This window comes from Rhinatrema bivittatum, chromosome 16 (assembly GCF_901001135.1).
Source record: "Rhinatrema bivittatum chromosome 16, aRhiBiv1.1, whole genome shotgun sequence".
Lineage (NCBI taxonomy): Eukaryota > Metazoa > Chordata > Amphibia > Gymnophiona > Rhinatrematidae > Rhinatrema > Rhinatrema bivittatum.
In genome coordinates this window covers 51,143,801-51,156,200 of record NC_042630.1, presented here as the reverse complement: position 1 = coordinate 51,156,200, position 12,400 = coordinate 51,143,801, and the positions used below count along the sequence as shown (strand labels likewise).

The following is a 12,400-nucleotide window of genomic DNA, read 5'->3' as shown; positions in this document are numbered from 1 at the left end:
CTATTTCCCAAATGGTTTCCTCAGGGCCTGTTTTACTTCTTGGTTCCTCACCGTGTATATGAGGGGGTTCAGCATGGGCGTGACGGCCGTGTAAAACACGGACAGGATTTTGCCCAGGCCCAGCGAAAAGGCTGAGGCCGGGGTCAGATAGACGCAAAAAATGGACACGTAAAAAATGGAGACAACGGTGAGGTGGGAGGAGCAGGTGGAGAAGGCTTTGCGTCTCCCCCCCGCGGAGCGGATCCTCAGGATGGCGGAGATGATGTAGATGTAAGAGATAATCGTCAGCAGGAAGGGGAGCAGCGACGTGAAGCTTCCGTCCAGGAGGATCAGGGTTTCGATGCTGGCCGTGTCTGTGCAGGAGAGCTTTAACAGCGGTGAGAGGTCACAGAAGAAATGATCAATCTTGTTGGAGCCGCAGAACGACAGGCGGGAGAAAAAGACCGTGGTGGGCATGGAGTTCAGAAATGCGCTGATCCAACAGGCGGCTGCCATCAGGATGCAGACTCTCCAATTTATGATGTGCGGGTAACGCAAGGGGTGGCAGATTGCAACGTACCGGTCGTAAGCCATGGCGGTGAGAAGGAAAATCTCAACACCAGCAGACCCAAGGAAAAAGTACAACTGTGTGAGGCAGCCAGCATAAGAAACAGTGTTGACCCCTGAGAGGAGGATCCCCAGAAGTTTTGGGATGATGGTGGAGGTGTAGCAGATGTCTGTGAGTGCCAAGTTACTGAGGAAGAAGTACATGGGAGTGTGCAGGTGGGGCTCAGCACAGACCACTATGATAATCACAAGGTTCCCCAGCAGGGTGATCAGGTAGATAGGGAAGAAGACCAGTAAAAGAGGAATCTGCAGCTGGGGATTAGCAGAAAGTCCCAGAATAATGAACTCTGTCACCATCGTCCTATTTTCAATATCTATACGTTCCATTTCTCTTGTCCTGGGGATGTGAGAAGAAATGAGAAAAAGTATATAGGTTCAGTTCACATTGTATTTAATTTTACTGCCATTCTACTGATATTGCAGGGCCAGTGGAGAAAGTCCCTGATCTGCACCTTATCTAGCATAGCATGAGACAATTGACCATGTATTGGTTGAACTGTGCTGTTTCAGAATAGTCTCTCTGCGCATTGCATAAGTGTTAATCCAGCATCAAGAAGTGATGTGAGCACAGGGGTGAGATGGGGAGCTTCAAAGCCTTGAGCATTAAACTTGCTCCGGTTTAATGGAATAAGCTGTGAGTGGCAAATGGTCACCTGAGAAAATGAAATAAAACCAGTAGAACATTTACAGAAGGCCACTGGTATGGGAAAAAAATCTGATAATGCAACAAACTCTTTAAAAAGTTCATCAGCCAAGTGTACTCTGTTATTGAATGGATAATGGGAAAAACTGCAAGGTTTGTATTCAAGTAAGATAATTCATTATTGTAAATTTATTTTTAATATATATGTATTTTCTCCTCTGATTTTCCTTTTCCTATATTATTTTTTATATTCCTTGACTCTGGTTTCCTCTCACCCCAACAATGATTGAGTCATTATGACAGCTCTGAATATTACGCACACATTTGTACATTGAACTGCATATAACAATCACTGTTGGGGTGAGAGGAAACCAGAGCCAAGGATTATAAAAACTAATATAGGAAAAGGAAAATCAGAGCAAAAAATACATATTTATGAAAAATAAATTCACAATAATGAATTAGCTTACTTGAACAAATACAAACCTTGGAGTTTTTCACATTATCCATTCAATAAATGGAAGCCTCAGCAGAATTTAGTGATGGTATCGCAATACATTATTAATGTGATGCCATCACTAAATTCTGGTGAGGTTTCCAACTCCTTACGAGGTTACTTTATAATATTTAAGATAATGTTTTGTCAGGAAAAGTCAGATTAAGACAAAATTTTTTTGCCTCGATCCCAGATGAACAGAGAGAAAAAAATAATGTACCTGAGTTCACATACAAGAGTCGGTGACAAATCCAGGGATTAAAACTGAGGTGCATAGAGATAAAGTGACCTTCCTCTCCTGAAGTCATTCAAGCTAGGATTATAACTGAGGCACAGAGAGAAATGTATGTTAGTATTTACAATTTGACATTCATATAATTCACACAATTATAAATACTAGATGGACTCCAGGATGATGTAATATGGCTACTCTTGGCAAGGAAGGTCTGAGCTCAATGCAAGTTTCTAAATAGAATTCTAACTAGTAATTAATGTGAGAATGTTGCTTGCAGATGTTAGTATAATCTTATATTTAAGCTTTCATTGCTTTGGCCTTACCTTTCCTGCAAAGCTGGATTCTGTTGTCCACAATGAATTGGGTAGTGGGGTATCTCAAACATTTATAGGTTTCACAGATGGTTATAAATCATGGTCTATCCACTGGGATTTTCTTGAAAGGTTTTATATTAATTGGTCTATCGGGATCATATATTCTATATTCATTCTATGTTTTTAATTAATCTAATGTTTGACTAAATTAGAGCAAAAATGATAATAGGCAAAAGTCCAACCACCAAATAGGAATGGCCAATGAGAAAAGGAAGGACATCAAAGGTTCATAACAATGTCTATAAGGTTCAAGATTTTATTGTATTTAGAGATAATCAAAATGTTTAAATTGTCAGCATCAAGCAAATCATTCATATCATTCTTAGTAATTTCATGGTCCCCCGACAAGGGCCATATTTCGAGAAGACTGTATTGGGAGACTGTATTGGGTATACTTTACTCATCTACAATATATAAGTACTGTTATCTGAGCATTGAACTTCCAGAACCAAAAGGTAAAAAGATCCAGAGAAAATACTCTCTAAGAATGGATATTGGATAATGGTTAGATTCCAAAATGTTTTTGTAGTAGTTTTATTGGGGATTTATCAGGTCTGCCCCACAAAATTATGGTAATATCTGTTTCAATGTGTAGGTTACCCCATGCTTATCAAGTTCCCAGACCCTAAAAGGCAGGGCCCTTGTTGGTTGCTGTTTGAATCCAATTCTCCATTACTCCTTGCCATTGAAGCAGAGAGCAATGTTGGAGTTGCATCAAAGTATTAGGCTTATTGGTTAAGGGTAGTAACCACACATCATCAAGTTACAGACCATAAAAGTTGGGGCCCTCAGTTGCTGTTCAAATCCAATTCCTCTTTTCCCCCTGCCATTGAAGCAGAGAGCCATGATGGAGTTGCATCAAGAGTATGAAGGCTTATTGGTTAAGGATTGTATCTGCCACACCAGCAAGTTACCACATGCATTCTTTTCATTTCCATTCTTTAGCCTTTATCCCATGCCCCTTTGAATTTTTGTCTTCACCACCTCCTCCAGAAGGGGCTTCCAGGCATCCACCACCCTCTCCATGAAGAAGTATTTCCTGATGGTTCTGAGTTGTCCTCCCTGGAGTGTCATTTCATGACCCCTAGTTCTACTGATTTCTTTCCAATGGAAAAGGTTTGTCAAATGTGCATCACTAAAACCTTTCAGGTATCTAAAACTCTGTATCATATCTCCCCTGTACCTCCTCTATTTCAGGGTATAACATATTCAGATCCTTCAGGCTCTCCTCATAGGTCGCTGTTCTCTGGACCACCTCCATCCTTACTTTGATATGGACTCCAGATAATGCCCTTGTACAGGTTCTCACCAAGGACCTGTACAAGGAGATTATCATCTCCTTTTTTGTTACCGATTATTCCTCTCTCTATGCAGCCCAGCATCCCTCTAGCTTTAGCTATCACCTTGTCACATCGCTTCACCACATTAGATCTCCAGACACTATTTTTCCAAAAACCCTCTCTTGGTCGGTTCAATCAATTTATTGGAGTCTAGGTTACAGATTGTGTTCACAGTTTTGTGGTTAATTATTAAGGGTAATTTTCAAACAGTTTGCATAATGGTGAAGTCTGCTTGTGCATCCTACACACAGCGTTCATCAAGTATTTCAAAATGAACATGTATGCCCAATTTTATAACTTCCCCTAACCTTCCCCCCCAGCCTTACTCTACCCCCCTCAAAAAAAATTGTTATCTTACCTTTTGCACCTGCCTCTGGTCAGGCGCAAGTTGCGCGTGCTGGCCAACTGCCGGCGCGTGAACCTCTGCACAGCAGGAAATGGCCGCTGTGCCAGGAGCCACTGACCCTGCCCACATCCCACCCATGCCCCCCTCCCCACTCCTTTTTGCAAGTCCTGGGACTTACACGCGTCACCGGGCCTTTTTTAAATAGGCCCGGCGTGCACAACCTTTTAAAAATCTGACCCACGATGCACATAATTACATCTGCCTTTCTGGATGTGTAACCTGCGTGATGTAAATTCCATGCCTAATTTTAAAATTAAAAAAATATTCATGGAAATCCTAACTCTGCCCCAAGCCAACCCCTGGAATGTCTATCTTCAGATCGTGGAAGACTCTGCAGGAAACCGGGGAATACCCGTACTTTTACACAAATGATCCTGGCGCCATTTACCCACATAACACCATGTTATTTATATATTTATTTAAAAAATGTATTACCCACCTGGTACATAGCAAAACATTTAGACTATCAGAGCAAGTACATCACTAAAACATTCACGTTATCAGTACAGATGAACAGGGCAATGTAAAAAAGCATAGCAGCTCATAAACAGCTTTGAAAATTACCACCATTATGATTTATTTAAATTTTATTTAGATTTTAGTTCTCGCCTTTGCCTATCCATTTCAAAGCAAGTTGCAACTGAATATAGTTCAATACAAATGCAGTTTTAAAATGGTACAAAAATCCTGAAACCCACCCATGCAGCAAAGTCCCAAAACACAGCCAGCAGGACTTGGCCCCTGTTCTTTCAGCTAAAACGTTGGCTTAAAAAGCAATGCCTTTGATTTCCTGCAGAATAATACATAGGGTAATAGTTCTGAAGAGGATGTAGAGGTTGGGAGCAGCATAGCTAACTGTGAGGCTGGAGAGGTTGAAGAAATGGGAGCCTAATAGCTAAATGCCCTCATCCTGACAATGGCCAGGTTAGCAGAGGACAGTGAGGAGGAAGCTATCCCTGCTTGTTGTATGTCCTCAGGATTCTACCCTGTGTGTAACGTTGCAGCAGGTCCACCAACGTTTGTGGCATCGCTGCTCAAGTACAACGAAAAACAAAAACACAAATTCAACAGCCAGCCAGTGGGATTCTAGAGATAGATGGCTGGGCTGAAAAGGATGAATCCCAGGGCGAATATTGTGAACGATACATTGAACTCCTTAGCTCAGTAAGCAGCAGCGGTAAATAAAAAAAAAAAAAAAGTAAATAGATGTTAGAAATATTCAGAAAGGAATACAACTGAGAATATCATAATGGCACTGTTTAGATCTATGGTGTGACCACATCCTGAGCACTGTGGGCAGTTCTGATCGCTACATCTAAAAAAAAAGAAAATATATATATAGGATATCTAGCAGATACAGAGATGGTAAACAAAAATGATCAAGAGAATGGAGCAAGTCCCTTATGAAGATTTGGGCTGTTCAGCTTGGAGATGAGAAACCAGCTGGTAGTAGATTTCAAAGAAATTTAAGAAAGTATTTTTTCAGTCACTGCACCTTAAACTGTGGAATTTGTTGAAAGAGTATGTGGTCGAGGCTGGTAATATAGCAGCTAGATTTAAAAAAAAGGTTTGGCCAAGTTCCTGAAGAACTGATCTGTTAACAATTAGTAGCCAAGAAGACCTAGGGATTTCTTCCTCTTACTTCTGGGAGTGGCTCTTCGCATTATGATCTGCTGGGTAATTTCAAGTGACTTGGATTGGCCCCTGTTATAGACAGGATGCTGGGCTCAATGGACCATTGGTCTCATCCAGCACCATACTTCATACTTTCTTATATTCGACTGGTCTGCATCTCACAGCAGCAATGTCATCATGAGCTGTCAGTCTTACATGCGTCCCGGGGCTTTACACGCCTTTTGAAAAGAGGCCCGGCACGCACAGACCCGGTTACGAGTGTAAATCTTTTAAAAGCCGGCCCTTTGTTTCCTAGTAATGTCATTAATTATAAACATTAGGTTAGATCAAAATATAATTGCAGAAACTGGGACATCTTACATTGCAGTATAGATTCCAAGGAGAACTGTTAGATGCATAATAATCTTTCACAGAAACACATTATTTATTTATTTATTTTATTTATTTATTTGAGTTTTTCTATACCGGCATTCACGGAGATTCGTATCATGTCGGTTTACATAAAACAGGGGTGATCAATACATTATAAACGTGTATAAATATAACATGAGTATACATTTTATATATTTACAAATTATAGGGCGTTAACTTGAATTTGAAAGTAAAATGTAAATATCCCAAGAAAGTGGATAGGCTAGAGGAGTGGTCTTGCAACTAGCAGCAGATAACTCATTTGCAATACTTTAAAGGTCATTGTCACCCATATCTCATTGCACTATATTTAGGCATCTTACTAGACCCCATTTAGATGTCTAATTTTTATTCAGACGGTGTTATAGGCTTTTCTTATATTAATAGAAAAAATATCTGCCCTAGTTGTTCGTGTACAAATTTATGTATGTGACTCGGGCCCTCTATGCCACTAATTCTGTGCCCATTTACCTTAGTCCAAATGTTGTCATGTACTCTCTGTTTTTGGTTAATTTGTAATTGTTGTTATTAGAGAAAGAGAATGTGGCATGGTCTTTAGCTTTCTCTTTAAGTAAGCTGTGAGAGTGGACTTCTAGGGGGAGTGTTCCCTTTGTAAATGAAGGCTTGTGCTCACAGTGGGAGAGCACCCTTTTACCATCACTAGGCTTCTAGGTAGTGCCTAGTGGTATCTAGTGGAGCATATAGACCACAAATACTTTATGGGAATTTCTGAGGACTTTGTTGATATTTACTGCTGAGAAGAACTCTGTGAAAGGATGTGCATACTGATTAGATTTGATTGAAAAGTGACTATGACACTTAAGATGTTTGAGAACCTGAAAAGATCGCAATGCTATACTTGAGGAAGAGGACATGTAAAAGTATATCTCTTTTGCTGTGCTGCTTATCTCTGCTGTGAAATCCTGTTGTTCATCTTTTTTGATGATTTTTATTATTGTGACTTGACTGCTGGTAACCTCAGAAGAAAAAAAGTTTATAATTTTCGTAACGTATTCCAGTGAGTGAGACTTTTATTATTAACAACCAAGCCTGTGAGTTTGAGGTGTGAGTCAGCCACTTAAGGGGGTGAAAATTAAAATATTTTTGCTTGAGGAATGAATTCAGATGGCCACAGAGAGGAAACAAAATGTTTGAAAGTTCTTACCTGTCAGGTATGAGAGGTTTGCCTCTGGAACCAAGTCCAATTCACCATTTACCTGACCATTTTGTGAATTTTTGGACCCACAGAAGCTGATGCCGGGATGATAAACCCCAGCATCAGACACTCTTATTTTATGTGCCCCAAGAAAGGGTTAAATGTGCTATAGAGCTCATTTAGGCTCATGAAAACTTGTTTTAAAAAAATAGTCCAGTATGTTGACCTAGTAATGCTTTTCTTTCTTGTGTATATCTGCTGAATATTTACAGCTCTGTGGAACCAACAGGAGCAAGGATGACAAAAATATGTTTTGTTGTTCTAATTGGCTCATGCTGACCTGATGCATCATGGGACAGCACCTGTTAAAAATGTGGTTCTCCCACATGGTAGTTGAATTGTATACTGTACTAAAGTGCTGCATAGATTAATGTGATTTGATGTCATATGAATCCCTGGATATGTCAGAGGCTAATATGTAGTAATGCAGTTAAGCTCTTGCCATAGCTTAGTATTAGTTGGAACAGATCCTGTAGGCATGATCTCTCTCTCTCCATGGTCCAGGGCAAAATGCTCTACTCCCTTCACTATCCCAAGAGAGTTTTCTCAGCTTCCTTTGCCTTTGACATCCAGGAAAAAACAAGAAACTTCCCAAGGGTCTCTACCTCTTCATGAGACTACATTACTCCCTGATTTGGGAAATAGGGCTTTCATAAGCGCACAGGGCTGCATTGGCATGCACAATAAATGTGGGCACAGACATGACCATTTGCGTAGTTAGTATGGTAAAAGTGACTGAAATGAAATGCCTGCATAAAGTCCACATTTATGATACAAACCTGTTCTATAACACCTGGAAGTACGAACAGTCATTCTGCAGGAGTGTGTGTGTGTGTGTGTGTGTGAGAGAGAGACATGACTGTATATGTATATTTCGATAATCTGGTAGCATCTGTGGTTAAATTAGAAAAGTCTTCTCCTCAAGTTGGAATCAAGTGCATTAGGAAGAAGACAATCAAAGTAAAAACATAATTTACAAGATTTTATGTCGTTCTTTTGAGCAACGAAAGATATTTTACAGCATCCCAACACCAGTCAAGTCAGGAAGCTCAAAGTGGGAATACATATCCAATGTGAACTCATTTTAATAATCCTATGGATAGTGCTAAAGAGTGAAGGTGGTGGCGGCACAATTCTCATCTGAATGGGATCACATCATCAGTCGGATCAAGGGAATGTTTTATAGAGAGGGAGTAGAGGAGTGGAGTGGTCACTGCAGCGGGCTGAGAACCAGTGGAAGACAATGCTCAAATCCCACCGCTGCTACTTGTAATCTTGAGCCAGTCAATGTACCCTCTGTTTCCTTGGTGGCACATTTAATAAGTCTGTTTTCCCATTCTGTGTCTATGGGAAAAAAAAGCTTGGTAAATCAGGCTCTTAGACTGTAAGTCCTCTGAGTCCAGGGAAAATATCTATTGTACCTGAATGTATCTTTTCTTGAACTACCAATGAGAAGGCATGAGCTGAATAAAACTAAAGGGGGGACAACTTTCTTGATTAACTAATGCCTGTCATGTCCTGACAAAGAGTTAAACAAAAAGGGGTGGATTTCTAATAGGGGTGACTGGTTAACTTTGGGAGCCAGCCTGCTGAACCTTGGCCATTTGAAATTGACCCCCCTCTGACCATCCAATTTTAACCAGCTAAATATGCAAGACTCACAAATTTAGCAGGTTGAAAAAATGTGCAGCTGGGGGTGGGGTTTGGTTGGTGGGAGAGAGTTAAGCAGTTAACGCTATTTTAGTGTTAACTCCTTAACTTGGTTGTAAAAATTTAGGAACTGCTATGGCAGACTTAAATCTGTCCAGCCAGTAATTAGAAACCCTCTTCTGCAAAACTAGACATAGAAAAGTATTGCTGGCTATAATCACCCCCCTTTCTCCCACCCTGCAGTCACAGTAGTAAAAGCACCCCTGCTTCAACAGCCCCACTCCCCCCTCCCCCCCGTCATTCATTCCAGTATCAGTGACAGAGCAAGGCTGCATGCGAAACCAGGCGGGGGTAAGTCTGTGTCCTCCTGGCAAGCCTTGGTAACACCTGAGGAGATGGACGTTTGTAAGGGTCGGGGCGTGGATAGGAGTCAGCTGGGTATTTGTTTATTTTTATGAGAAACCAGGCAGCGGTGAGTCTGTGTCCTCCTGGCAAGCCTTGGTAACACCTGAGGAGATGGACCTTTGTAAGGGTCGGGGCGTGGATAGGAGTCAGCTGGGTATTTGTTTATTTTTATGGAGGGACGGGGATTGAGAGAAGAGATTAATCAGGCATTTTTTTTTTTATTTTGGAAGGGATCAGGGAAGGTTTTTTAAAAATTATACTGGATTCCGAGAGAGAGGGAGGGGAATTGGAGCAGGTGGGGTCTGGGCTGTTTTCAGTTACATTGATTTTTACTGCTAACTGGCTGATTCACTAAACCTTTTTTTTCCATAGATGTAGAATGGGGAAAACCTTAGTAAATCAGGTCTTAAGTTTGCAGAATCTAGCTAGTCAAAGTTTGACCAACTAGATTTATCCAAACTTTCAGCTGAGCAACTCATTGGTTCATTTCAGCTAGAAATTCATTTAAAGATGAAGGTGAGGAGTAACTTGCTTTCTTTGATGCTCAGTGAATTTTTGAACATCTCCCCTCTTTGCCTTTATAGTAGGAAAAGCAGGGATAGTGGAATAATATTACCATGAAAAGCAAACAACTCTGAAATGACTGGAAATACTCTTCTGTTGTCTACTATTTCTTGTTCAAGTATAAAGCCTTTTGGAAAACCATCATTTGTGTGAGATTGCAGTTTCTGGACACTATGGAAAAACAAAATGAACCAGCGAGCCTAAAGCATATGGTTTTATATTTTTAATGGACAAATATTTATATAAACCTGTTTGGTCCTCAAATGTGCCATCAGACTCCAGGCTACACCAAGATATGAATGTGGCAGCACAGTGGCCCTTTGATTTCACGTCAAGAAGCCTCTGCACTAAAGGCTTTTTCCCATTTTGTGTCTATGGGGAAAATACTTGCAGGAGAGGGTCCTAAATCTGATATGTACCTCTTTATAAATCTATCTGGTTGATCACTTTGATTGTGTGATGGGAGTGAAATAACTGCTATCTTGTTTAAAACTGTATAGCCCACAATGCTATCTCTCATTCCTTCTAGATACAGTGCCCTAAAGATTTCCTCCAGAATAAAGCTAATTCTTACCCAATGGCATAAGTAAAATTGCTCCAGAGTAGAGGATAGCATACTTTACCAGACTTCTGTACAAAAAATGCAGATCACTGAGGATAAATACAAGGAACTTTATTAAATAGAGATAACAAAGTGCTTAATCCCAGAGAACCCCACAGTCAGTAGGCAGCTGTTCATTGTTGAGAGTTTATTTAGATGTATCTAGAGTTCAATACATTGTATGTAGCTCTTTTAAGGGTACAAGTTGCATTGCTGGTTAGTTTGAAAAAGGATCAGGGGTAGGTCAAGACCAACCACCTTCTCATTGCCTAGTATCATCTCTATACTGTAATTCAGGAGACAGTGAGAAACACTACACGTTCATAATATATGAACATTTCACATTGGGCTATATAATCTCACAGGTGTGATACCATAACCACTGTATACTATAAACTGGTCTGTACTTCATACCAGTGATGTCACAGTGGATTGTAAGTCATAGAATGAAGTTGTATTGGCTGTAGCTTATGCCATTGATGTCAAAATTGCCCACAATTCACAGAAGTGATGCCACATGCTTTGACTTGGCATCTACTTCCCTATGAGCTTTCTCAATGCGTTTTTCACTTCTTGGTTCCTCAGACTATAAATGATGGGGTTTAACATGGGAATGACAGATGTATAGAACACAGACAGGATTTTACCTAGAATTGGAGAAGATGCTGAGGCTGGTGTCAGGTAAACACAGAAAATGGACACATAGAACACAGAGACAACCATGAGGTGGGATGAGCAGGTTGAGAAGGCTTTGTGTCTCCCCTCCATGGAACGAATCTTCAGGATCGCAGAGATGATGTAGAAGTAAGAGATAATTGTCAGCAGGAAGGAAGGCAGAGAAACCAGGGCAGCTTCAACAAGTATTACAAGTTGAGTGCTGGCTGTATCTGTGCAGGAAAGCTTTAATAGTGGTGTGAGGTCACAGAAGAAATGTTCAATCTTGTTAGAACTGCAGAATGTCAGGCAGGAAATGGAAGTTGTGGTTGGCATGGAATTCAGAAAAGCAATGATCCAGGAAGTGGCTGTCAGCTGGAGAAAGACTCTCCTGTTGATGATGAGTGAGTAGTGCAAGGGATGGCAGATGGCTACATAACGGTCATACGCCATAGCAGTGAGAAGGAAAATTTCAACACTGGCAGAGCCCATGAAAAAATACACCTGTGTGAGGCACCCAGCATAAGAAATGGTCTTATTTCCCAAAAGGAAGATCACAAGCAGTTTTGGCACAATGGTGGAGGTGTAACAGATGTCTGTGAGTGCCAGGTTACTGAGGAAGAAGTACATGGGGGTGTGCAGGTGGGGGTCAGCACAGGTCACTGTGATAATCACAAGGTTCCCCAGCAGGGTGATCAGGTAGATGAGCAGGAAGACCAGGAAGAGAGGAATCTGCAGCTGGGGATTATCAGAAAGTCCCAGAATAATGAATTCTCTCACCATCGTCATATTTTTTGATTCCTTTGGGTTCATCTCTCTTGTCCTGGGGTTGCAAGAAGAAATGAGAACTGATGTTTCTTAAATACAGATATTGACTCTAGAGATATTTCCTTGTATGACCAGCAGTGAAAGATGCTCATCTGGTCTCACTGACAGTGGATTTACTGTGTATTCATTGTGTCATCCTGGTTCTGTTACTAGTAAGGGAGATTTTGTGATGCTTTTAATAAAATCTGTCTCTGTATCAACCAAACTAGTATAGAAATCTGATGTGAGCGAGGGATAGGAGAGGAGTTTTAAAATCTTGTAGAATAGGAAACACCCAGACTGTAGCGATTTGAAATAAATGGTCAAAGATGACCAGAGAAAGTGAAATAAAGCAGA

The 12,400-nt window shown here is 40.7% G+C and overlaps 2 protein-coding genes across 2 annotated transcripts; both read right to left on the bottom strand.

Annotated features, from left to right (window-relative positions):
* LOC115077661 (olfactory receptor 5V1-like) lies at positions 1–933 on the bottom strand. Its single transcript, XM_029579958.1, has one exon. The coding sequence runs from the start codon at positions 931–933 to the stop codon at positions 1–3; it is 933 nt and encodes a 310-aa protein (XP_029435818.1).
* A 10,147-nt stretch (positions 934–11,080) lies between these two features.
* On the bottom strand, positions 11,081–12,019 carry LOC115077660 (olfactory receptor 1444-like). The gene has a single exon (XM_029579957.1). It carries the CDS (start codon positions 12,017–12,019, stop codon positions 11,117–11,119), a length of 903 nt encoding a protein of 300 aa, XP_029435817.1. The 3' UTR covers positions 11,081–11,116.
* Between the last annotated feature and the right edge of the window lie 381 nt (positions 12,020–12,400).

Bases quoted from the DNA above. Each gene is read 5' to 3' on its own strand.
- LOC115077661 (XM_029579958.1), bottom strand. From the start codon at position 933: ATGGAACGTATAGATATTGAAAATAGGACGATGGTGACAGAGTTCATT.
- LOC115077660 (XM_029579957.1), bottom strand. From the start codon at position 12,019: ATGGTGAGAGAATTCATTATTCTGGGACTTTCTGATAATCCCCAGCTG.